This window comes from Durotheca rogersii, assembly GCF_024521655.1.
Source record: "Durotheca rogersii strain YMJ 92031201 chromosome Unknown GGS23scaffold_17, whole genome shotgun sequence".
In the NCBI taxonomy this organism is placed as follows: domain Eukaryota; kingdom Fungi; phylum Ascomycota; class Sordariomycetes; order Xylariales; family Xylariaceae; genus Durotheca; species Durotheca rogersii.
Window position 1 is genome coordinate 568,779 of NW_026251248.1, and position 22,937 is coordinate 591,715.

Below are 22,937 nucleotides of genomic sequence, written 5' to 3' on the forward strand. Positions count from 1 at the left end.
CAGGATACCTCGGCTTGGTCCGGATACCCGACAGACAGGTCTGGCAAGCCCTGATTCCCTCGATAATGAATATATACCTCCGTCCTACAAGACCAGCCTCGAGCATTCTGGACGGTTTCGGGAGGCAGCTTCAAGGGCACGGCTAACCCACCATGGCCCTCTTGAATTTCTCGGACTGGTCGCCCGGCGGATTAGGGCTCGTGGCCCTCGTTGTCTGGGCCTGCTACTTCTTCATATCGTCGTTCGCCTCCTGGTATCGTCTCCGGCACATCCCGGGACCGCCTCTAGCGGCCTTCTCGTACCTGTGGATTGCGAGGGTTGCGAAGAGCGGCAAGCAGTTCTGGGTGTACCGGGACATGTACAAGAAGTACGGCCCCCTAATCAGAGTCGGACCCAACGAGCTCTCCACGGACGACCCCGAAGTCATCAAAAAGATAGCCGGCGCTCGAAGTACCTACGCGAGAGACCCCGTAAGAATTTTACTGGCCTCTGGGTCCGCGTGTGACGTATGACAACTAACCGTTCCCCCTCTGCTCGCAGTGGTATGTGGCCGCGCGATTCGACCCGTACCACGACAATGTCTTCACCATGCTTGAGGCGGGGACGCACGACCGGTTCAAGGCGAAGATTGCTGGGGCGTACGGCGGCCGGGAGACGCCGGCGCTGGAACCCGGGATCAACGACCAGATCCGCGCGCTCCAGGCTCTCATCCGGCGCAAGTACCTCTCCGACGAGGCGACCGGCCAGTACCACCCGGTCGAGTTTGCCGAGCTCGTCTCCTACTACACCGTCGACGTGATCACGCGATCCGCCTTCGGCGAGGAGTTTGGCTGCCTCAACACTGACACCGACGTCCATGGCTTCCTCGCCGCGGTCAAGGAGAGCTGGGCTAGCCTCGCCATGGCCCTCGACGTGCCCTACATCCGGAACATATTCTTTTCTCCGGTCTTCCTCAAGTTCTTCGGCCCGCGGCCAACGGATTCCGGCGGCATGGGCAAGCTCATGGGGTGAGCGCCTCTCTTACACCGCCATCGCGAGACTTCGTGCTGAATATCTCGTCAGGATCGCCAAGGATGTCGTGGACAAGCGCTTCGCTACGGGCGCCAAAGAGAGGACAGACATGCTCGTGAGTAACGCCCCAGTGGGTAACGGCGTAGGACTGGACGGTACGTGCTAACGCGACCTCTCTCCCACCCCGCAGGCATCCTTCATCAACCACGGGCTCGACCGGCAGGAATGCGAGACGGAGGCGCTCTTCATGATCATTGCCGGGTTCGAGAACACGGCTTCGGTCATCCGCACCACGTTCCTATACCTCATGACCTGCCCGCGCGTGTACCGCAAGTTCAAGGAGGTGATCCGCGACACCCTCCGCGAGGGCAACGTCTCCAGTCCCATCCTCCAGGAGGAGGCCAAGAAGATCTCCTACCTACAGGTATGCTTCCCTCTCCTTCTCTCTGTCTCTCTGTTTATCTCTTCTTTCCCGCCCCTCTAACTCCTCCGGCCCCTTGACCCAGGCCGTCTTGTACGAAGGCATGCGCATGCGGCCGCCAGCGCCGGGCCTGTACCCGAAGGCGGTGCCGCCCGAGGGCGACGTGATCCACGGCAAGTTCATCCCGGGCGGTACGGCGATCGGGTCGAACCCGTCGGCCATCATGCGCAACACGGCGCTGTTCGGGCCCGACGCCGACATGTTCCGGCCCGAGCGCTTCGAGGAGGCCAGCGCCGAAGCCCGCGCCGAGATGGAGCGCAACGTCGAGCTCATCTTCGGCTACGGCCGCTGGATGTGCGCCGGCAAGCCCGTCGCCTTCATGGAGGTCAACAAGATCTTCTTCGAGGTGCGTCTTGTTTTTTTTCTTTCTTCGTCTCCTCTCTCGCCCCTGGTCCGGCGCGTGAGGCTCCGTAGAGAGGAGAGCGCACGGGATGTGGGCCGACAAGGCGCAGGTGCTAACTCGGTGGCTAAATCCGTAGTTGATGCGCGAGTTCGACTTCCAGCTCGTCAACCCCATGAAGCCGTGGGACTCGCTGAGCTACAGCCAGTTCATCGAGGACAACATGTGGGTGCGGATATCCAAAACAGCCGAGTACTGAAGGCCATCCGCCCCTTCTGCCTCTCCCGGTCTTGGTACCCGTCAGGCGATGGTGAGAGGAACGTGCGCGCATGGCGTCGACACTTAGATACGGTCTCCAACCATGGCACTCGGAACGGACGAGAGGGGCGATATCTATTCGGTGGGGGGGGGGGGGGTTCGCGACGCGTGGAGTTGATGTCTAGTTGCATGTGCTTCGGGGGCTTAGAATACCCCTGGACTTTTGTGCGCCCCCGGTTGGGGAGGATTTGATACCAATGCTATATACCTATGTTTACTCAACCCTGATGCAAAGTATCCGGTAGCCTCCATACGTAAGAACGCTTCGGTAGAAGAAATCACCGTCGACATGGTCCGCACTAGCCCACTAGTAGAAAAATCAGCAACGCCCCAAGAAAAAAAACATTCAGTCAGTCTTCGTATAAGAGGGCAGGAATATTATTACATATCTTAAGTCCGGGTATTACTTTGTAACGGTTTTCAATAGGCATTTGATTCCACCCTGTTTATCGGCACCCGCGCTCCCGTCGTATGAGAGGGCAGAAACACTCTTATTTCTAGCTTCCGTATTGCTGTACTTTATAGCGAGGACTCATAAGCCTTCGGGCTCGCACATAACTCAAGACATCACAATCACGGGAAAGCAGGGTCATCCTCTACAGTCTAGGAAACTCGCCACGCCAAGAACACAAATAAAGCGGAGCTCGAGAACGAGTACGCGGCACTCTATGTGACGAGTAAATCATTAGACTCTCAGGTGTCTGATATATGTCATGGCGCCTCTCCTCGGAAGCCATCGGTCAAAGTAGGCGTCCTCCATCACCTCGCAAACAGACGTCCCTATTGAACGATAGCCAAGGACTCTCTGGTAAGAGGAAAGTAGTGGGGGGAGGGGGGGGGGGAGCAGCTCTCCCTAAGAATTGTGATAAGGAAGGAAACCAGTCGAGGTCGACGTGAGACTGCCTCCAAATTCCCTACGCTACGGCAAGGATACTTAGACAGGGAGCGTCATGGTAACCGCTCAAGCCTCACGAGCGAAGACACTGGCTACCGGAATACATCGGCGACCGACTCGTCGTCGCACGGGTTCACCGGCCCGTACACAGACCCGGTAGCTGCGGTCGTGATGGCATGCCCCAACCAGGCGTACATATCGATATTGCGAGACTCTCCCCTGGCTGGCTGCCGTAGGCCGGGCGACTCCGCGGTTTTCTGGATCACGGCGTGGTTCAGGTCGTCGGGCTGGGAGCCGGGCTCGAGGGCGCCCCGCATCGCGGCGCGCGACTCCGTCGAGAGAGCAAAGCCACCTTCGCTTCCGTCGACGTTCTCGGCCAACGCTACCACGCCGGCAAAGACGAGGAGGAGAGTGGGGTGGCTAGTAGCGGAGGACGCGATGGCGGCACGAGAGTAGAGAGGGGACGCCTCACGGCGGGGGGTCGAGGGTGAGAGAGGGATGAGGCCGTGGCGCCGCGGAATAAGCATCTAGCTTACACCCCATCTTCGGCCTCCGCCCCACGCCGTTCCTATAGCTATCTAGAGGCTACGTGGGCTGTGGCTGGCTGTCGAGGGCGATTACGTGGGTATCACGGGCAGTTGGAAGAGGGTTGGGTCGGGCAACTTAGTACGTACGTGCGCATGCACGCACTACTGAGTAGACGCCTGCAGCGTCCACCAGGGATAAGGACATGATACCTCTGCCTTGATTATACCACGATAGCTGTGTACCTATATATACGGGACGGTACGTAGGAAGGATATAGTATCTTAAGATAACATACTTGCTAAGACCCCAACCTACGTAGCCCAGTAGGTATGCGAGTACCCCGATTAGAAGGTTTCCGTTCCCTCCACCAAGAGACGGGAGATGAGACGCCAGGCTCGACGAGGCAGCCTGCCTCTGGTCCCAGCTAGGCGCCTCTGCGCAGGGGCGGATTAGGGAAGACTACACGGAAAAGAGGAGCGTTTCTTCCCCTCCGATAGGCATTGGCCGTAGGCTAGGTAGGCCGTTGTTAGGCTCGTTCCGGGGCGAGTAACCACACAACCACAATAAGAACAAGAGTCTAGGACAATGAGGCAGCCAGGCTACCTCTAGCATTAGGTAGGCATAGCTCGCATGTGAGAAAATAATGCCGCCCAGGACACCATTCGTCCTTCGAGTTCGGAGGCCCTGGTGTGATAACGAGAAGAGAAGAACTCGAACGCTTCAAGACGACTCCATAGGGAGATTCCTACCTTGCTCTCTATGAGAAAACTAGCAAGGGCGTAGATGGAGCCGTGGCAGAAGGTGGACGGATGTTGCGCAGTCTAGGGTACTCGTAATACAGGGCAAAGGGGAAGGGCGTGAAGCGTGCAACAGGAGGTAGCAGGAACGAGGGCATCCCGGAAAGAGAGGCGGAAGTGAACGAGTCTAGCAATGAGCAGAGATTGAGTTTCAGTCAAGTTGGAGATGGCTATTCGTTACTCTATATTGTCGCTACACGCATGTTGTTGCATCCCCCCTTTTCCCTCCCAGGGCTCCTTCACCGAGCATCAGCGGTCCCTCCCTTCCGAGCGACAGCTCCATCCCGCGAATCGATTCAGGGTAGTCCTTCCCTTCCACCGCCTCGAGTTCCGTTGCCGATGAATACTGCGCCGCTCGCGCGGGAGTTCGCCGGCCCCGAGTTACGACGACAGCTCTTCCCGTCGTCCTCCCTCAGCAATCCTCTCGAAGCGGCGTGTTGAGCGCGTCGCTGAGCTCTCGGCCCCGGGACTGGAGCAGGACACTCCCGCGCGCGAGGAGATCGTCGCGAAAGTCCTGGGCCTCGGCCCGCGCCTCATCCGAGAGCTCCCCGTCCGCGACGAGGCCCCGTAGCTGACTCAGGAAGGGGTACCACGAGCTCTCCTCCACGTCTTCTCCCTTCCCGGCCACCTTCTGCTGCGCCTCGAGCCCGTCAAGGAATGTCTGATTCTCCTCGTCCACCTGTCGCTGGTAGTCTGCATCGTCCCTTGTCATGGCAGGCATCTTTCTTTTCCTTTATTCGTTCTTCCCCCGACTCTGCGAGGGTGTCTGGGGTGGTTTTTTTGATGGCAGGAGTTGACTCGTGCTATAGGCAGATTTCGATTATATGCGTCGCTGCCAACGTTACTAGAGGTCTAGATGTTTCGGCTCCTATTCTCTCTTGTCTGACCCCGAGGGGCCCCTGGAGGCCTATATAGATTTCTCCGTGGGGTTTCCCAGGTAGAATATCCCGATGCTGGTGGTCCGCGGCGTGCAACTATTCCCCTACATGATCTAATTTCAAACAAAGAGTTTGTTGGCCAATATACGCCAATGTGATAACCCGATGCTGTCAGCCGTGGTTTTGGAGAGGCAGTATCCAGCGTAGTCATTCGGCAAATGGATGCATACGAAGTCGTTTCCCTCCATCGCAATGTCTCGGTCCTATAATAGTACTCGGTACGAGACACATCTTATACCAAATCCGCATACCTGTCGTTCGCAGCCTCTCGAGTTTGGCGTCGTCGTTGGCGTGATGTGCGTCGAAGACCGATCTGGGCCTGTCCCCAGCATTGGCTCGTAACCCGGTGATTGGCTGTCTTGCCCTGTCATGCTCGGTTCGGCGCAGATGGTATCTCATATGGTACGTCAATTCAAGCGGTCAGGTTGTGTTGGGAGCTGCATGGCGAGAATCCTACTCGTCAACTGCATAATATCGGGCGTGCGTACGCTCCGAGTACGCGAGTATAGATGTCTCGACGGAATACTGTGCTGACGGATGGCATCTGGCGCTCTTCCGACGCCTATGCCATCGACGCCTTGGGCCTTACCGTCCCGATCTTGCCTATGCTATCATTTCCAATATTCTCGTCGTTGATGCCGCAGATCCACAAATACGGCAAACTCGTGTGATCACGCGTATGCCGAAGACGGCTTAGTCTTCTGACACGAGGTTGGCCGCGCCTAGAACTAGCCCGTAGCGAGACAGCTGCAGTAGGGCATCGGCGCTGACCTGGAGAGCTGGCCGGCTAAGCGGTTGCTGGCATCTGTGGAGTCTGCACGACATCGTGAGATTAGACGAGAGAGAGAGACAGCGTGGAACCGAACTCGAGATGCCACTCCATATTGGCTAGGTGGCCCTGCGAATAGCGACCTCTCCCTCCGCCCTTGGCATGCACCACGACCCTGGCTTACAGCCTCCATCAACCCTACGGCCGAACGCGACCTGCTTCCTATTCAGGAAAATACGCATCGCTTTCGATCATCTCATCTTAGGTGTACTGATCTACGAAGAACCGCCGGCGAAGGCTGGAAGACGCATTATCCCGCGTACGCATGCTGCCTTGATCATAAGCCACCGGCGACGATAGGTCGAGACCCGTCGCACAGATGGCGTTGACATCCGTATGAGACCTCGATGCCCCCCCCCCGGTCCTCGCCCATTGATTGGGCGCCGATCCTCTTAACCATCGCTTTCCCTTTCTTGAGGTGTCTTTGGGCGTAATGAGCGGTGATTATAATGCTTCCCCTCTCCTTTTCTTTTTGTGCCTGTCTCAGGGCTGCAGCGAACTTCAGGCCTCGATTCTGACCCTAGCAATATGCTTTCGTGACCGCCTATCTTTGACATACTGAGGAGAACTTTCCGGCCCAAGATCACCTCGCCTAGTTCGGCTTCCACATCACGCCCGAGAAGATTGCTTGGTTATGTACGCCCGTCGGTTTGGGGAAGCGGTGGTTGTCATAGTTGAGGGGCGGTGTAATGTTGTCGTTGGGATAATCACATCGGGCCTAATCTCTATATATATCTCAGCTGAATGAATGTTTAGACTCTAGAACTTATGTTTAGCCAGTGATCCGCCTTAAGCAAGCTGGTGTATGGGGGTATCGTTAGTTCGTATTCGCTCGCTCACTCTTTCTCCGGTATACCTAGTGCGGCCCTGTTGCCCTTCACCTCCTCGATGAGTTCAGAAGGGTCCGTGGCTTCTGGGTGGCGGAACTGCCAGGCAAGACAGAAGTCGAGCGTTGGGTTCATCCATTTGCCCGGCGTCACACCCAAGGCCTCGAAAAGCTGAGTCCCGCCAACCAGCCGTTTCAGCGAGGGCGCCTCTACGACATCGATCTCCTGCAGGTGGTCCAGAAACAGTTGCCACTGGCGCAAGAATTCGTCGTTGCTGGCTGGATTGTCCGTTAGAACGCGCGTGAACGGAGGACTGGAGACGGAAAGGGACCTTACTGGGATTCTCTGACCCTGGGGCTAAACGGCCCATGGCTTCGACTAGGAGTGCGTATAAAACTTGTAGCCTCCAATGGCCAGCTCTATCATTCCAACGCCGAATCGCCATCCCGAACCTGTCCCTTTCATTTATCTCAGGGGCATTTTGGCACACTGCCGTCTTTAGAGACATGATCTCCGCTCTGTTGTTATACGAGGCCGTCGCAAGATCGCACATCTTAGCCGTACCCCTAATGCCTTCAGCCAAGACTGAGGTTACGAAAGGGGGAGGGGGCTTTCGGCGGCCACTGTGAGGTGGTGCTCCCGCATTATCCCAAGGACAGACAGAGGCCAACGTCCAGGCGTAGTAGGCGGCCTCGTCTGATCGTACCAGTACATCGAAAATGGAGCCAGGCGTCTTGTTCCGACGAAGAGAGTCGAGACATTCGTAGGCCAGACTCCACTTGGAGATATCCGGAGTTGACATCGTCTTTGAGGGGTCTGTGTAAATCGCGTGGTACAGACCGAGGTTGCTGATGTATTCCAGGGATTCCCGAGGGTGTTTTCCTACGTCGCTTTGTCAACACGCGCACGGCGGGGGTTGATCCCCAGTACACACTTACCCTTCAGCATTTTCTCCATCTCGACGCCGATCCTCTCGCGGCTAATTTTCAGCCGGAGCGCATCGAGGACACGGCTGTCGCTCATAACCACCTCCGCGGCAGGGTCGATAGCAAATTCCAGGCGTGTCGCGAACCTGATGAGTCGCAGGACGCGAAGGGGGTCGTCCGTAAAGGTCTGTAAGGGATCAAGAGGCGTCCTAATCAGCTTCAGCTTCATATCCGCCAGACCAGTGGTGAAGTCCTCGACATGGCCCGTATTTAGGTTGTAGAACAGCGCATTGATGGTGGCGTCCCGCCGCAGAGCATCTTCCTCAGCGGTGCCAAATTCCATCTGAGGGTTGCGGCTGTCCTTCGTGTAGGTCTCCTTGCGGAGATTGACGAAGTCTACATCGTACCCGAAGAGCTTCACGGTGGTGGTCTCGAGGTGTTTGGACTTTTCCGGGTTCCGCTCAATCTTATGGAGGCTTCCCACGTCGTGGTCTTCGATGCCGTGCTTCTCGATCGTTCCTGGCTCCTGACATATCTCAGCTATCTTCAACGCAAAGGCCTCGCCGGTCATCGCGTTGATGGCGGTATCTATGTCGTGAGACTCGATCCCTAAGAGCTTGTCACGAACCCAGCCGCCGGCCCAGCGCAGCACAACGGGCTCGTCGAGTTGGCCTGACTCGTCTATGCGCCTAGCGGTATCCACCAGGAGGTTTTTCAGCCGGGTCTCCTGAGGCGTCAGCTCAATGTCAATCGTTGCCGGTGGCGCTGACATCTTCACACGACCGGGGGGTGGCGAAATGTCGGGGCTGTCGCCTAGGGCCTCCGATTTCCTCTTGAGCATATGGAATCTTGCGGCGGGGATACCCCGGCTTATTCCGGCCTGCCTCGACGAGAACGGAACGCAGCGGCGCAGCGAGGAGGAGAGGGGGCATCTGTTTCCGAACGGAGACAGGAAACGAGGCGAGCTCATCTACCCGCTAACGCTTGGACCTCGAATTCGCTAGACAGAAATCGATCTTTGTGGGCGCGGACGGTGGGATTCACACGCTGGCCGGTCCTCTTATTGGCTACGCGAGAATTAGCGGTTGGTGCATGTCGTTGATCATCGTCGTGAATTGTTTCAAATTGTGTCGAGATCCCCAAGTGAAGGTGGAGGGCGAAAATCCTCGGTAATGTGCGAGTCAAATGAAGACCAGCTGGCTAAGCTGGGCAGGCTATCGAGTCCAGCTGGAGAGCAGTGGATTGCCAGCTGGAATGGACCTCTGCCGCTTTCCGGTCGTCTTACGTAACAACACCTACGGGGCTGCGGAAGCAAAGCATACCTGCTATAGGTAGAATTATATGTAGATCGACCCCTCGTGATTAGATGGGTAATGCAGAACTTCAATGCAAGACTCCAAGTAACCAACCAAACTCTCCCGCCGGCAACACCTTTCTGTTTCATATCTGTGCCCCGAAATTGACTAACGTCAAACGCCAACAGACAACACATTCAGCCAAGCCATCCATCGAATACCCCCGGTTCTTCTACTGAGATGGAATGGAGCACGGAGCTAAGACTTGCAGAGGGGGAAACATCGAACTTGACCCGTTCCCCAGTTGGCCCCATAACGATGGCATCTCCCGCATCCTCTACTCTTTTCGAGGGCGTCTTCGTAGGGCCACAGGTACATGTTTCACCGTCAGGTGAAGGATAGCGGTGCCGAGTCAAACGCTGCTGTCAAACACTGCTCGGCTGTTTGAGCCACGATTTGGCCATGGCACTCGTGGAGAAGGCCTGCAGGAGTCGAGGCCTAAATTCACCGACAGGTGGGGAGCCCGGGTAGGCAATTCGATGCGTAGCAGCCCTACCAAGCAGCCACACCTCTCTGTGCGTATTCGACAAATACGCACGCGACAGGGTCGCCGTGCAGAAGCTCAGCAGGGTCTGAGATAGGCAAGTGTACCGAATGATACCCTCCCGCCCTCCACCGGTGGCTTGCCGGCCAGGGTCCGGAAACCACCTCCTTTGTGCACACTGCGCCGTTGTCAGTGGACCTTGGGCTTGGCTATCCCCGTTCGAGATTCATCCTAAGATGCGATTGGCTCCGCGTTTAGGCGTCTGGTCTCGAGTCCGGTGGCGGGTTGTGATATTCCCGATCCTAGTCCTCCCCCCTCCCCTAGACTGCACAGCCACCGTGTGCAGCAGATTCATCCGAACTTGAGCCAGACCACCGTGAGAACTGTCCAAAATGAGTGTTGCTTGCGAGACTAAGGCCTCAACTCTACCATATGGGGAATGCCCAAGCTCCCACGCCTCTCCGCTGGGGGCGTGACATGCAACAGAAAGTTAGGTACATTGGGTGAAAACAAGATACTCCAGAGTCCATTCAAGGAAGCCGCTGTCAAAGGTAGGAACGCGAAGGGTGTCGTGATTCCTCGTCGACGGAAATGTCTATAAGAAGGCTGCTTTGCGCCGGCGAGAAAACAACTTTCTTTTGTCCCTCATCGCATCATCAGCTTTCTCTTCTCTCATCAGCTTTCTCTTTTCTCTTCGACTCGTCGCACTTTGAATCGTTTCTTCTCCTGCCGGCCAGGTTACTATTTGAGCTCGGATACCTAATTCAGGATATACGATATACTTATTCATTTCATAATGCCTTCGTTCAGAGCCATCGTTGCCTTCGGGCTTCTCGCCACCTCCGGACTCGTTTCCGGTCACGGCGTCATCACTGGAGCAACCGGCAACGCTGGCGGGACTGGCAGTAAGTGGCCCTAGCTGGTATTCTAATTTCTATAGTGAGGTTGTACGAAGCTGACCGGACACCATCAGTGGCTCTCGGTGTAGACTCCTCGACGCCGCGGGACGGAACCCGCCGGCGGCCGTTCCAGCAGGACAGCACGCGTTTCCGGGGCGACCAGGCTGACACCTTCGGCGAGACGATCGGGGCCGGCAACAACAACCTCGAGCAGGGCACGCAGGCCATCCTAGCCGAGACGGGCGACCAGCTGCCTCAGGTGACACCGGGCGGGCAGCTCACCATGACCTTGCACCAGGTCAACGCCGACGGCGCCGGTCCGTATTCATGCATGATTAACGACGACGGCACGGGCCAGAACTGGGACGACATCCAGGTCACCCAGTCGCCGCCGGGCGAAGATTCCCGCGACCGCAACGGCAACGAGACGGACTTCCCCCTGATCGCAGCCATCCCCGCCAACCAGGAGTGCACCGGCACCGTGGCGGGTCAGTCGGACGTCTGCCTGGTCCGGTGCCAGAACGGAGCGAGAGCGGGTCCATTCGGCGGAGTTGTTCCCGTCCAGCGTAAGAATTCCCCTTCCAGCGTTTTCGCGATCCCGATTTGCTCTGTATAGACATGAATGGCTGACACGCTACGCAGTGGCCAGCTCGACCGCCGCCGCTTCGGCGTCCCAGGGGACCACGGGGGCTACCAAGGCCGGTAGTGCGGCTGCTAAGGCCAACAGGAGGACCAAGAGGCAGCAGTTTACGGCGTAAGCCTGTCGCGAGGGGATACGGTTCTCCCATCAAGTTGGAGTGCCATCCCACAGATGCAGTTGGCTCGAGTACTGGCTTCTCGGGGGGATTTGGTGTAGTTATATGAGTGGATAGAGATTAGCTATAGTTTAGTCCTAGTACAGTGCCTGCAGACTCAGGAAGTATACAATCGTGCGATAATCATTATCACGAGTCTTCGTCTTACGTGACCGGGTGGAGAATTGGCTTGAGTCTTGCTCGTTTACTAGCGCGCGGCATCTTCATGTGAAGCCCTCTAAGCCCTGCTCGCCGGTGCAACGGGTGACCTGAGCTTTGACGTGCAGCTGGCAGCTATCAGCCTGCACGACACGAGTACACTACGTACTGGGTGAGTCCGGGAGGGTGGCTTTGCTCGCCATTCGTCGAAGCTGTCGCGCGCAGGTCTAGGCACACGACCCGACATCGCAAAAGAACACACCGGACGGAGTGGCTCATCGGCCACGCCATGCGCACAGCCTCGACGACGCATGAGTCGGCGAGGCCCAGCCTGCGGTGGGGAGGACGAGCATATCGAGGATCTAAGCGGGCGATCCGATGCCATAGCTGTAATAGCTCCCGGTTTGACTAACCATGATTGGGCTGGCATCGATGCTAGGCGTCTGCATACCTACCTAGGTGTAGTTGGCTTCATGACTAGTTCCACTAGAACGCTCCCCTGGTCGTGCGGGTTCGAGCTAGACAAGAGAGAAGGGCAAGAGTCGACGAGCAACGGGGGCGGCAGAGGCGAAGGGGTCGTGTGATCAGGACATACAGAGGAAGAATAATAAAAGAGAAGTGAAGTGATTGTTGTGGTGCGACGCGGCGGCCATGAAGCTGGACAGATGCGTACCTCGATAGTCACTGTTGAGGCCTCAGCCAGCGTGCTTCGGTGAACTCGAGCACCTGAGAGCACCTGGCAGCACCTTAGTAGCTATTACGTTGACGCAGAGCGACCGGAGGCAACCGAGCCCTTCTGACCTATCATTTAGCGGCCTTGGCGGCTGCGACACTCGCGTTGCGTTTCGTCGGCAGCCGTGGGCGGCCGGAGGCGACTGACGTCATGGACCATCGAGGTACCAGTGCGACGCTATGTTAAGTACCTACCTAGGTACCTGGCACTGCGGTGTCCCTGCGTACCGAGTACATAGAGGTAAAGTATGAGAAGAAGCCGGGCTGATGGCAACGGAGAAGGAAGTGAAGTCGTTGACAACCACGCCGGGAGGTACTTCGAGTTGCGCAGGAGTGTCGGTGGAAGTACCTCCCAAGGCACAGATGGCAAGTTCCAATAGTTAAAGGATGAGGTACGACATGCGGGGATGAAATACGGCGGTACCTACATGTATGTATCCTCCCTGGACGATAGCCAACATCGCAGTAGGAATACCTAGAAGATGCCTACCTATCACATCCTAAGAGCCCTGCACCTACGGGCAAAACACCTCTTGGGTACATGCCAATACATGGAGACGATGGTCATGATGACGCCCACCACAGCTCCGTCGTCTCCCTGGCCCAGCTTAGCCCGGGCCTTGACGTACCTAGGTACCCTGCACAGCCCGCCGACCGAGTCGCGATGCCTATGCCTCCCTATGCTAGCCAGCCGCCCGGTCGATCCACGCGATGGGGGATAGTTTCGGGACGGCCAATGGGAGAGGGGGCGACGTCTAGCCCCAGCCAGGCAACTGAGGTGCGCGGCGGGAGGTCTCCGTCGCCGTCGCTTAGCTGGTTCCTTTGTGCCGCCACAGCTAAGAGGACAGTTCGCGCCGCAAGAACAAAGAGATCAAGGACGCAGATGACGGGAGTCAGACGGCCATCCTATCGAGCTAGTCATCCGGGGCGGGGGCGGGAGTAAGAGTAAGGAAGCATCGCACCGGACCTGGCCCGATACCGCGAGCGGTTTAGGGGGGGAAGCTTAGGCGATAGGCACGACGACGCCCCTAACCCAGATTACGCACTAGGTACGTGGGACTACTACAGGAGCTAAGAGAGGAAGGGATGTGTACCGCCCGGTCAGATATGCCTAATACCGCGAAAGGGCGCGAGCAGATTCGTAGGTCCTGTATAAAAGCATCGTCATCCCGGGCCAGGACCCGGAGAGTACACACAACCCAGACAGACGTAGCAGGACTCTGATCTCGATCGTTACGTATACCTTAGTCGCTCTGCCTCCTCGAGTCAACCGTGCGTATCTATACACACTTACACACGCTTGATATATAAGGTACACATACCCCGTTCGGTTGTAGGGCATAGCGTCCCGGCTTTCTACTTCCACCTGGGCTCACCTACACTTGAACCTCCCACAGAACACAGAGGACTAACCCAGGCCACCTAGACGTCTTAGCTTCGTCAACCCATATTACCAAACCAAACCATCGACTATGGCGGCTACCTACCAAGCCGACACCTCCCCGATCGTTGACACTTTCGCCGACGAGCAGCTGCAGGCGGAGCGCACGGTGTCGCGGGACTACACCGCGACTGACGAGTGGGGTACGTCAGCGCTCTCCTTTGTTCCTAGCCCCTATCCACCGCAACACACACACACACACATATATATACATACTAACACCGCCATCCCCCCTCCTTCGGTGCAGACGCGTCCAAGACGCCGCCGAGCCGGTTCCAGAAGCGCAAGGGCAGCATCTACGCGACGCCGTCGTCGCGGGACGGGCACGTGGAGCGGAACCGGGACGCGGTCGAGGAGTTCCACCGGGCGTACTCGAAGCTCTGGTCCGCCGGCGGCGCCACCGGCCACCGGCGCAACAGCAGCGGCGGCAGCAGCAGCGGCGGCGGCGGCGGCATCATCTTCGGCATGGGCGGCATGGGCAGCATGAGCATGACGGGCAAGGACGGGGCTAAGGGCGGCCAATGAGTGTGGCACCGGCGGCGAAGATAGGTAGATGTAAATATGTGACTCCGTAGGCTACACTAATGAGGCGTTGTACGGAACTACGGTGGATCAAAACGCCAGAGCCCTGGTGCCCTACCCGTGTAGCGATTTACCTGATTTACAGGGTCTATTTCCACATTTGCTTCATCCAAGCACTCTGCATTGAAATTATTCACTACCTAGATAGTAGAAGTAATGGACGGGACTACTGTGTGCCGACTAATACCTCTGAATAGAGGGTTGGTTTGGCTTGTCGGTAGGTCTGCCCTCCTTCTTATGCCTACTTTCCTGACGATGCACCCGGTCGGGAATCATGCGCCTCCAACAGACCATAGGCCAAAGCCGACGGACCACCCTCCGACAGTCGTACCCCAGCTAGACTGGGACGCCGTCGTGGAATAGTCAGTAGCCGAATAGGAGGATGTGATGGTGATCCAAGGGTCGGCGCCTTCGGCACTTCCAACGGCCGGTGGACTGGGCATCCGCTGACTCCTCACATCGGCCACGAAGATAGGTCGCCCGTGATAACCTCTATATACGTACATTCGATCATTTAGCCCGAATTGACACATTCTTTTATAACTGTGTGGAAATGCGACGACTCAGATATACCCGCGTCTCTGTATTGGCTCTGACAAGGATTATCAGGTTCCCAGGCGACACCACGTGGAGGTCACAGAGTCCGACTTCGTCGCCCGCCCGACTCCACGACATTGGGGCTCTAAACCACACAACTCATGTCGCCGTAGAACGGCCGTCGGGCTGGGTTCTTCGTTCTAGAAGAACCCAATTCCTCCCACAACCTAGCGTGGTGGACAGCAAAACCCATTACTTGGGATGAGTCTTGCCGGGGGAGGCCGTAGGACTCCCCTTAACGCTTTTGCATGCTCTCGGGGGCATTTCTCGCGGCGAAACATCGTCCCATTTACCGGGCTTATAGAGGCTCGGAGGAGCCTTGGGCTTCTTCCTGTCCTCTATTTCCCTTGATGCTTCTGCCGTACCCGCCACTGCCTTTCGTCCTCCAGCAGTCAAAACTGGCGTACCATCAGGTTCCCATGACTTGACATATCGAGACGCGGTGGCGGGTGATGAGCCCAGTTATGTCGATCGATTGCTGTCTTTGCGCAACCCAACCAAACTTCGTACTCGACATTGGCGAGTTGACACAAAGCTTGGATCCGATCGAGGGCTGGAGTACTGGGTGCATCGGCCTCCACTTCGCCGTTTGCTCTCCATTCTCGGACGCTTTCAACATCCTTCAGAACGAGATCGTATGTGCCAGCGACGGTATTGCCAGATACTGCCTTCCATTTCTGGTTGAATTCGCTATCGGCTAAATCTTCTGCATCTTTACCAGACATGCCATCTTGTATGCTGGGAAGACGCGCTGGAAAGTCACACTAGCAATCCTCGATTGACAATGCCAACCACCCGGCCAGCCCCGTTCCCTCTCTAATGAATCTCCGGATCTTGCACTTCAACAACCGAGTCTTGCCGATATCAAGGCAAATCATGTTGCCATTCTGCTATCACAGTCATAGGTAATCTCTGCGTCGGAAGAGCCAAGCCCATCTAACGCCATCTCTCGGGACAGCGCATGCATTGTCGGGCGTATCCGGTCTATGGTAATAGTATCTACGTGACTGCCTACCTGGCTACCATACAAAGATTTGTTCCGTGATCACCTTGTGATGGTCACATCTGATCCCACGAAGAGGTGTTTAGGTATTAGGTTCCGCTGTATTTACTCGTATTACAGTTCACAAATATATAGCTCTGTTACTATTAACTATATACCTTCGTTTTCTAAAGGTAGCTCCTACTTCTCTTGATAGCTGCTACTACGCAAAAGCGTGAGTAGGCGGTAATGAGGAAATTGACGATATAATATACCTAGGCTGAGATGACTCTATCCCCGCATGTCGAATCGCTGTGCTGCAACTATACTGTATAGGTTACCAGATTCCCAATCCTGCTCATTCACATTTTACAAATGCCGCCTTCTGAACTCTTAAAAGCTAACCACGGTGATTCTTCATTTGATGATACCTCGCAGGCTAGAACTCCAATCACTGGCTGGCCCCACCGGGGGCAATTAGTCTCTGGGCGTTCTTCCTCCGCGAAATAATAAACGGCGAAGTACTCCTCCAGTGATTCGTTCAAGTCAACAAGAAACTCGAAGATATCGGGTTCAGTAGCGAGTTCCCAGTCCGTATCGGTCTCTCTGACCTGGACATATCTGCATGAATTGGCATAGAATACGTGTCTTTTTTCGTTGAGAGTTGATCCCGGTCGCCGACGAATCCGGTAGTCGATAAACCAAAGATTGTTGACCCAATGTGTCTCAAACGAGACCGCTGTCGCAATGCATCGAAGCGGTCCCGTCTTGTCAAGGCAAGGTGGTGGACCCCTTAAGGGGTCGCCCCATGTCGGGTCAAACTCCAGAGCCATATGGTGTACCCCGACGAATGCTCCGATGACCGTTGAATTGTTACAATGAATATCGGCCCAATTGATAGTATCGAAGTTAAATGGCTGGATACACAAAAGGTCCGATCTGGGATAAATGGTGAAGTTCTGATTCTGCCCATCAGAGTAGAATGTCGCCAGAAGCGGGAGCCGATCGAGCTTGTCAGATCCGTCGTAATCCGTTGACACCTCGCGCCAATCGCTCCAGCTGAGTGGATCTCGATAATTCTGAACTCGCCGTCGAGACTCTTTACAAGCCCCCCATAGGCCGATCTCTGATAGATATGCTGAAGGATTTGACTCTGTCCATGACATTTTCCCCGGTCCACTACACTGCGGGGCTACTAAGCAATACCTGTGCCAGGGATCATGAGAGATGGTGTCCTTGAGTGAGATCATCGAGCGGTCTTCTCTCATGTTGGCAAGAGTGAAAAAATGAGCTGCAGGTCGATGGTTTGGTGACAGTGGTAGCGTTGCCAGGTCCCAAATTTGATCTCGCAGTTCCGGAGGCAGTCTCCCGAAGGGGTGAAACGTTTCTGTAGCCATGACTGGGGCGTGCGTACTGTAGGGTTGTCGCCTCACGCGTGACTGGTATTCAAATGCTGGTAATACCTAAGGCTCTATCCTTGGAGGGAAAGAGAGGATGTTATATGTAAAGAAAGAAAGGTATGCCTTACTAAAGCCGCGCCTCTAGGAGCTGGTTATATATAGAAAAAGTAGCCACGTACCTTGATACCATCTTAAAAAGGGTTCTATAATTAAGTAAAATACGTCGAAGCGCTCCGCGCTTCTCCAGGTTTTCGTGCCGAAAACCTAGAACCTCTCCGAAGGCTAGGGAAAAAGGGGTAAGTAGGAATCGACGCTTGATTGAACTGCGAAAAGGGATTGATTAGCAATCGACTCTTGATTTAACGGGGAGAAACTGGCCTGGATTGAACGGGGAGAAACTGACCTCGATTAAATAGGATTGAAATAGGTAGGAAATAGAATTGAACGCGTAGGTAAATAGATGGACGCGTATGCTGCGGTTTTATTGGATGCATCCCTTTTAAGCGGGTCATACGAACTTTTAACCAATTAAAACGGCGTATACGAACTTTCAGCTAATAAAAACAGAGTTTCCCCTAAATGACACCCCTTTATAGGGGTATTTACAGGGTTATTTATAGGGTTATTTACAGGGTTATTTACAGGGGTATTTAACCCCGCAATTAATCAGCATGACAGGGGGTTTAACGTATTATAACTATCTTTTAGATAGGATAACTTATTATATAAGCGTTCTTTCTATTAATTTAAGTATCAAAATTATTCTTAAGCTAATGACGATTTCTTTTCGTTTAATTGATTAACATTTGAAAAAATTTTAAACTTGTTTTTTTTATATTAAATAATATAGTGGTGCGGTGGGACTAAGCTACGTAGCTTTTTAGATAAGTATTTATATGGGTCTCGCACTTAGATTTTCACCATTGAGACTTAACCCTATAGACCTACGATAGGCATCACGACCTATAGTAATTTACCTACTTCTTTCAATATAGACGTGGCTGGGTACACAGGCGACTGGGGAGGAGGAGGACGAGCTCGGGCCGTGCCGGGCAACATGCGTGTCCGTAACCAGCATAGGTTCGCATCGTGAAACATAATACACCTGCCCATTCACCGCTGGTGCTCTCGGGAGCCGCACCATTCGTTTCAATCGCGCGGTCTGGCTGCGCTTTGCGTCCCCGTTGCGCACGCAAGTCTCGCCTCATTGTCTTGCCTTCCCACCCGTGATAGACCCGCTCACTTCTCCTCCCTCCCTCCCTCCCTCCCTCACGCGACCTCTACTCCCCCCCGCCTAGCCGGCAGACCGCAACGCGTCCCCGCGCGAGTCAGTCGCCGCGACTCGGCGGCGCGCCAGCGACGCTAACCTACCCGCCCACCTGCCTACCCTACCCAACCTCCCCCTCCAGGGCCCGGGAGCGCGCTAGACGGCTCCGCGGCGGCGCCGGCATCTGGCGCGCAGCGGCGTCGCGGCTTACGCGTCGGGGGGGTCATGGGCCCAGGTGCACCAGCAAGCCAGCCACTTAAGGAGAAGGGAAGGGCGGGTGATCTGTGTTGGGTTGGCCCGGCTAGCGGCTGGCTGGCTGGGAGAGAGAAGAATCCTGGAATCGGCGCACGGATTGTCAAGATAGCACGGCCGGTCGGAATTCTGCTGCGAGAATATGATATAGCGCGCACCGCTGTTCGTGGCTATTTGCCTGTCTGCCTGCCTGATCTACCGCCGGCCTACACGCCCGAGACATCGGGGGACAGATGTATAATATGTACAGCTGGGCAAGTTAAGAACCTCAAGGCGAACCCGCAACCCGCTTCAGTCCGCTTCCATGCGACCCCGTCCCGATCATCACACGGACCGTTCCACCCACGCCGACACCCACGCCGCCTTCACGTAAGAAACCCATCGTGCCCTCACTCTGCTCCCGTGAACCTAGGATTGGCGGGGGGGCGGGAGGAAAGAAACGAAGGCAGAAGGCGAATAGTTGTTAGCAATAAAAAGATCATACGGATAAAATTAGCGATGATGGTAGGCTTAGCAATGTGCCGATTTCATAAAAGAAAGAAAAAGAAAGAGAAATATAGGTATCTGCGCAAAGACACAAATGACAACCTCAACCGTAAAATTCCCCTTATATCTCGCTCCGGCCGCGAGCTCGGATCACAGCGGCGGGTACCCCTTACAGACGGATCGACAGGCGATAGTGCCGGGATGAAACCTAGTCGTGAGTTAGGAACGGAATGGGGAGGCCTCTCTCTCTTTCTCTCTGTCTCTGCTTCAAAGCAGTAGAGAGTGATAATAGTAAGCCGTAGCCCGGAATGCCCTTCCTACCCCTACTCCCCCTTACCATTTCTTTTCTTGCCTTCTTTGCCTATCCATGCCCATTTTACTACTTGCTGCTCCTTTTTGATCTTCCTTTCCGATTTCTCTCTCTCCTCTTCTTTCGTCTTGTTTTGTTTCGTCTTCACTGCGCCCAACGCATTTACCACCGGACCGGATTTGCAAAGGGGAGGGGGTCTTGTCATATCATTAAGTGGGGTGATTAGGGAACGTGGTAGTCGTTCGATTAGTCGTCGTCCATCTCGTCGATGTCGATGGCGTCTGGGTTAACTATCGCTGCTGCCGGGGGAGGCTGCTCCTTGCTTGATATCGTCCCTGATATCCCCGTGCTCGAGGCCACAAACCCTACCGGCGCGCGGGCTTGCCGCTCCAGCTGATCCATGGCATCCGCCACCTCGCTGTCGCCGTTTGTCGCCCCCGCATCCGCCCCCCGTGCCTGCTGGCTGCGAGCGATGGCCTGCGAGGCGATGAAGTTGACGTCGGTATTGTACTGCGCCTGCACGCTGCGCTTGATCCGGAGCATTTCCTTATACGTGTCCTCGTTGCCGTGCTGGACTTCGAACTGCTCCCATTTTGTCCAGAAGGCGGGGTTGGTGCGCGGGTCGCAGAACTGGGACGCGTGGCCATAGATGGCACGGGCCCGATCTATCTCGCCCAGTCGCTTCTCCATGTCGGCAAACTTGAGGCACATGTCCCGTGCTTCCTCATCGGGGAGCGTGGCGATTGCCCTCTCGTAAATAGGCCTAGTAGATGGCAAGCCAAAGTTCGAGGCCGACTTGGTGATGTAGAAGTTGAACATATCTGCCCGGAATTCGTCCGAGACTGCACGGGTAGCCCTCTCATAGATACGCATGGCGTGTCTGGCCAGTCCTCTTTCCTCTTCGAGGTTCCCGTACATGAGATACAGCACCTTCGCGAATTTAGGCGGGCAGTCTTCAACCGCCTGCTCGAAGAGGTCCCGTAACCGCTCGATGCTGATCTTCCTGTCAACTGCTTTGGTTAAGTAGAGGTTCCACAACTCGAAGGCGACCGGGTAGCTGAAGAGGTCCAGTCCCCTTTCGTAGATCTTGAAGGACTCCTCGTAGTACTGGTGTTCTTCCAGGAGGTTGGCGTAATTGACAACGGTCTGCGGTGTGGCGATTCGAAGCTCGAATATCCGTTCGTAGACCTTCTTCGTCTCCTCGAGGGAGCTGACGCTCTCCACCAAGTCGACGTAGAAACTCCACAGCTTCCAGCTCTTATGGACCCTCTGCTGTGGCGACAGCGTCTCGTCGAAATAGTCTACGGTCGACCGCTTGGGAGCCTGGACGGCTTTCGCCATGATCTTGACGGCCTCGTCGAAATTTTCGTTACGGAGTTCCATCTCGGCCCATTCGATCCACATATCGGCCAGCTCGGCAACGGACTTGAACGGAACCTTTACAGCCTTTTCCATGATGATTCTAGCGTTGCGTATATCGCCTCCCTTCTCGTAGAATTTGGCATAGCTTGCCCACAGCTGATGAAAGGGCCCGACTGCCTTTTTCGGCTGGATGGCGGCGATGGCGTCTGTATATGTCTGCACGACCTCGGCTTTATTCTCACCCCAAAGCGCCACACGCTTCTCCCATTCGGATACGCTGTTAGGGTTTTGTCGCAGTAGGACGTCGTTGAGGAGGAAGGGCCGTCGATCCATGAGCTGCTCGAACCGCATCATACGGATGTCCAGGTCGAAGTCGGCATCCTCGTCAACCTGTCCTTCCTCCGCTCGTTTGGATGCCAGTTCCATCAACGCGCCAATTATAGACTCCTCGAACTCGACATAGGTATCGAAGATGAGGGTGAAGTCGCGAACGGTCATGACCGTCGTAATGCCCTCCTCGAAGATATCTCTGGCGCGTTCAAAGTTCCCCCTCCGGACCCAGTACGTAGCCAACCCGCACCAAAGCTTGCCCCTCTGGTCGGCGAACCGTTCAATGCCACTCCTAATGATGCGCTCGACGTCGATGCCAGTCTCGTGACCGGTCTCGACGTCGTTGGCATGGTCTACGAGCAAGTCGACCATCTCGCCCCAGAGCTCGTAGTGTCCCTTGCTCTGTTTGCTGTTGAAGCGCGGATTGTTCAGGATGTCCATGTACTTCTTCACAGCCTCGGTGTATAAGCCGACCTGGACTAGAAGCTCGATAAAGTCTTCGGCATCTTCGGGGTGAACCTGCATATATCGTCGCCAGATCTTGACTGCGGTCTCGCCCGAGGCTGAGTTGGCGAACGGCCTGTACAAGGCCCATATCCTGTTGTGTTGGGTGATGGGAAGGGCTCGGAGTGCTCGGTCGAAAGTGCGTCGCGTCGCGGTCACGAGAGGCTGCAGCAGTAAGAACTTCAAGTATATCTCCCATATTCTGGGCATTTTATTGAGCAGGATGAGAGCCCGCTCGAACAGGGCGTTGACTTTCTTATACTCGGATGCGAACACGGCGGCATTCAGCTTCGAGATGTGCTTCGTCCGGAATTGCAAGTACTACACGGGATATTAGCATCGGGTCGCGTCGTGGGAACTAATACAGCCGACGATTCTCTTTATGTTTCGTTCCTTTTTTTTTCTGACACTTACAATCTTCCAGAGCTTGTACGATCTCGGTAGCTGCAGGCATGCCCTCTCGAGGACGAAGGCCTGCTCCTCAACGGTGCCATGTTGCAACTTGAACTGGATGTATGCGAGCCACGGCTTCGTACTTCCGGGGTCCCGGAGGATGTCTTGTTCGTAGACGACGTCTTCATCTATCTATGGTGGACGGAACCGTTAATTGCGTACGGGTGAAGAAAGAGAAAGATGGGGGAGATGGGAGAGATGGATTGGGGATATCTACGTGTATGTACTCACGACTAGATGAAGGTCTGGCTGTCGGGCGGTTCCATTTGTCAGGCCATTTGCGGTCGGCATCTTGGGCAGGCGACACCCCGTCCAACGGCGTTCTCGCGGTGCGCAATCGCTCGCAGAGGAGGTCTGCTTCGTCGACGGGAGCAGTGGGCAAGATCAGGGCATCGTCGTGAAGATCTGGGGCAATGAAGGGACGCCGTGGGTGGATGAGCGGCTGCGTTAGGCCTCGGGACGCCGGAAGGTGGTGAGCGCGACGGGCGAGTGCTAGACTATGGTGAGGATTCTGATCTAGCTCGATAGGAATTTTCGGGTTAGGAGGTTTGAGGCAGGGAGGGATGGGATGGATAGGGACGGACAGGATGAATGAGTGGGGATGGGTCGGGGGGTTCACCCGAGACCATGGGGCCGGCCGGTCATTCATCATTATCAA

General features: G+C 55.5%; 10 protein-coding genes across 10 annotated transcripts; 4 read left to right on the top strand and 6 right to left on the bottom strand.

The window, feature by feature from the left end:
* Positions 1–152: 152 nt before the first annotated feature.
* On the top strand, positions 153–2,091 carry GGS23DRAFT_598417 (BcABA1, cytochrome P450 monooxygenase; the record flags this gene model as incomplete). The annotated part of the gene is made up of 6 exons (XM_051518775.1): positions 153–470; positions 541–1,007; positions 1,063–1,126; positions 1,202–1,435; positions 1,518–1,838; positions 1,972–2,091. The coding sequence occupies 6 exons, from the start codon at positions 153–155 to the stop codon at positions 2,089–2,091; spliced, it is 1,524 nt and encodes a 507-aa protein (XP_051370351.1).
* A 905-nt stretch (positions 2,092–2,996) lies between these two features.
* Positions 2,997–3,418, bottom strand: GGS23DRAFT_575976 (uncharacterized protein). The gene has a single exon (XM_051516828.1). The coding sequence runs from the start codon at positions 3,360–3,362 to the stop codon at positions 3,138–3,140; it is 225 nt and encodes a 74-aa protein (XP_051370352.1). The 5' UTR covers positions 3,363–3,418; the 3' UTR covers positions 2,997–3,137.
* A 1,329-nt stretch (positions 3,419–4,747) lies between these two features.
* On the bottom strand, positions 4,748–5,273 carry GGS23DRAFT_143547 (uncharacterized protein). The gene has a single exon (XM_051511277.1). It carries the CDS (start codon positions 5,089–5,091, stop codon positions 4,783–4,785), a length of 309 nt encoding a protein of 102 aa, XP_051370353.1. The 5' UTR covers positions 5,092–5,273; the 3' UTR covers positions 4,748–4,782.
* A 1,700-nt stretch (positions 5,274–6,973) lies between these two features.
* GGS23DRAFT_606194 (uncharacterized protein) lies at positions 6,974–8,731 on the bottom strand (the record flags this gene model as incomplete). The annotated part of the gene is made up of 3 exons (XM_051519875.1): positions 6,974–7,242; positions 7,301–7,846; positions 7,903–8,731. The coding sequence occupies 3 exons, from the start codon at positions 8,729–8,731 to the stop codon at positions 6,974–6,976; spliced, it is 1,644 nt and encodes a 547-aa protein (XP_051370354.1).
* Positions 8,732–9,832: 1,101 nt separating this feature from the next.
* Positions 9,833–11,789, top strand: GGS23DRAFT_575982 (uncharacterized protein). The gene is made up of 3 exons (XM_051516829.1): positions 9,833–10,634; positions 10,703–11,194; positions 11,271–11,789. The coding sequence occupies exons 1-3, from the start codon at positions 10,526–10,528 to the stop codon at positions 11,384–11,386; spliced, it is 717 nt and encodes a 238-aa protein (XP_051370355.1). The 5' UTR covers positions 9,833–10,525; the 3' UTR covers positions 11,387–11,789.
* A 1,675-nt stretch (positions 11,790–13,464) lies between these two features.
* GGS23DRAFT_143673 (uncharacterized protein) lies at positions 13,465–14,501 on the top strand. Its single transcript, XM_051511278.1, has 3 exons — positions 13,465–13,625; positions 13,740–13,897; positions 14,002–14,501. Exons 2-3 carry the CDS (start codon positions 13,786–13,788, stop codon positions 14,277–14,279), a joined length of 390 nt encoding a protein of 129 aa, XP_051370356.1. The 5' UTR covers positions 13,465–13,625; positions 13,740–13,785; the 3' UTR covers positions 14,280–14,501.
* Positions 14,502–15,231: 730 nt separating this feature from the next.
* On the bottom strand, positions 15,232–15,658 carry GGS23DRAFT_598423 (uncharacterized protein; the record flags this gene model as incomplete). The annotated part of the gene is made up of 2 exons (XM_051518776.1): positions 15,232–15,331; positions 15,444–15,658. The coding sequence occupies 2 exons, from the start codon at positions 15,656–15,658 to the stop codon at positions 15,232–15,234; spliced, it is 315 nt and encodes a 104-aa protein (XP_051370357.1).
* A 392-nt stretch (positions 15,659–16,050) lies between these two features.
* GGS23DRAFT_575989 (uncharacterized protein) lies at positions 16,051–17,705 on the bottom strand. The gene has a single exon (XM_051516830.1). It carries the CDS (start codon positions 17,310–17,312, stop codon positions 16,278–16,280), a length of 1,035 nt encoding a protein of 344 aa, XP_051370358.1. The 5' UTR covers positions 17,313–17,705; the 3' UTR covers positions 16,051–16,277.
* An 871-nt stretch (positions 17,706–18,576) lies between these two features.
* GGS23DRAFT_143743 (uncharacterized protein) lies at positions 18,577–19,738 on the top strand. The gene has a single exon (XM_051511279.1). It carries the CDS (start codon positions 18,808–18,810, stop codon positions 19,597–19,599), a length of 792 nt encoding a protein of 263 aa, XP_051370359.1. The 5' UTR covers positions 18,577–18,807; the 3' UTR covers positions 19,600–19,738.
* A 138-nt stretch (positions 19,739–19,876) lies between these two features.
* On the bottom strand, positions 19,877–22,570 carry GGS23DRAFT_598424 (TPR-like protein; the record flags this gene model as incomplete). Its single annotated transcript, XM_051518777.1, has 3 exons — positions 19,877–22,147; positions 22,241–22,411; positions 22,511–22,570. 3 exons carry the CDS (start codon positions 22,568–22,570, stop codon positions 19,877–19,879), a joined length of 2,502 nt encoding a protein of 833 aa, XP_051370360.1.
* Between the last annotated feature and the right edge of the window lie 367 nt (positions 22,571–22,937).

Coding starts and splice junctions, on each gene's coding strand:
- GGS23DRAFT_575976 (XM_051516828.1), bottom strand. CDS start 3,362: ATGCGGGGCGCCCTCGAGCCCGGCTCCCAGCCCGACGACCTGAACCAC.
- GGS23DRAFT_143547 (XM_051511277.1), bottom strand. CDS start 5,091: ATGCCTGCCATGACAAGGGACGATGCAGACTACCAGCGACAGGTGGAC.
- GGS23DRAFT_575982 (XM_051516829.1), top strand. CDS start 10,526: ATGCCTTCGTTCAGAGCCATCGTTGCCTTCGGGCTTCTCGCCACCTCC. Junction 10,635..10,702: donor CAACGCTGGCGGGACTGGCA/GTAAGTGGCCCT, acceptor GGACACCATCAG/TGGCTCTCGGTGTAGACTCC. Junction 11,195..11,270: donor CGGAGTTGTTCCCGTCCAGC/GTAAGAATTCCC, acceptor CACGCTACGCAG/TGGCCAGCTCGACCGCCGCC.
- GGS23DRAFT_143673 (XM_051511278.1), top strand. CDS start 13,786: ATGGCGGCTACCTACCAAGCCGACACCTCCCCGATCGTTGACACTTTC. Junction 13,898..14,001: donor CACCGCGACTGACGAGTGGG/GTACGTCAGCGC, acceptor CCTTCGGTGCAG/ACGCGTCCAAGACGCCGCCG.
- GGS23DRAFT_575989 (XM_051516830.1), bottom strand. CDS start 17,312: ATGGCTACAGAAACGTTTCACCCCTTCGGGAGACTGCCTCCGGAACTG.
- GGS23DRAFT_143743 (XM_051511279.1), top strand. CDS start 18,808: ATGGGCCCAGGTGCACCAGCAAGCCAGCCACTTAAGGAGAAGGGAAGG.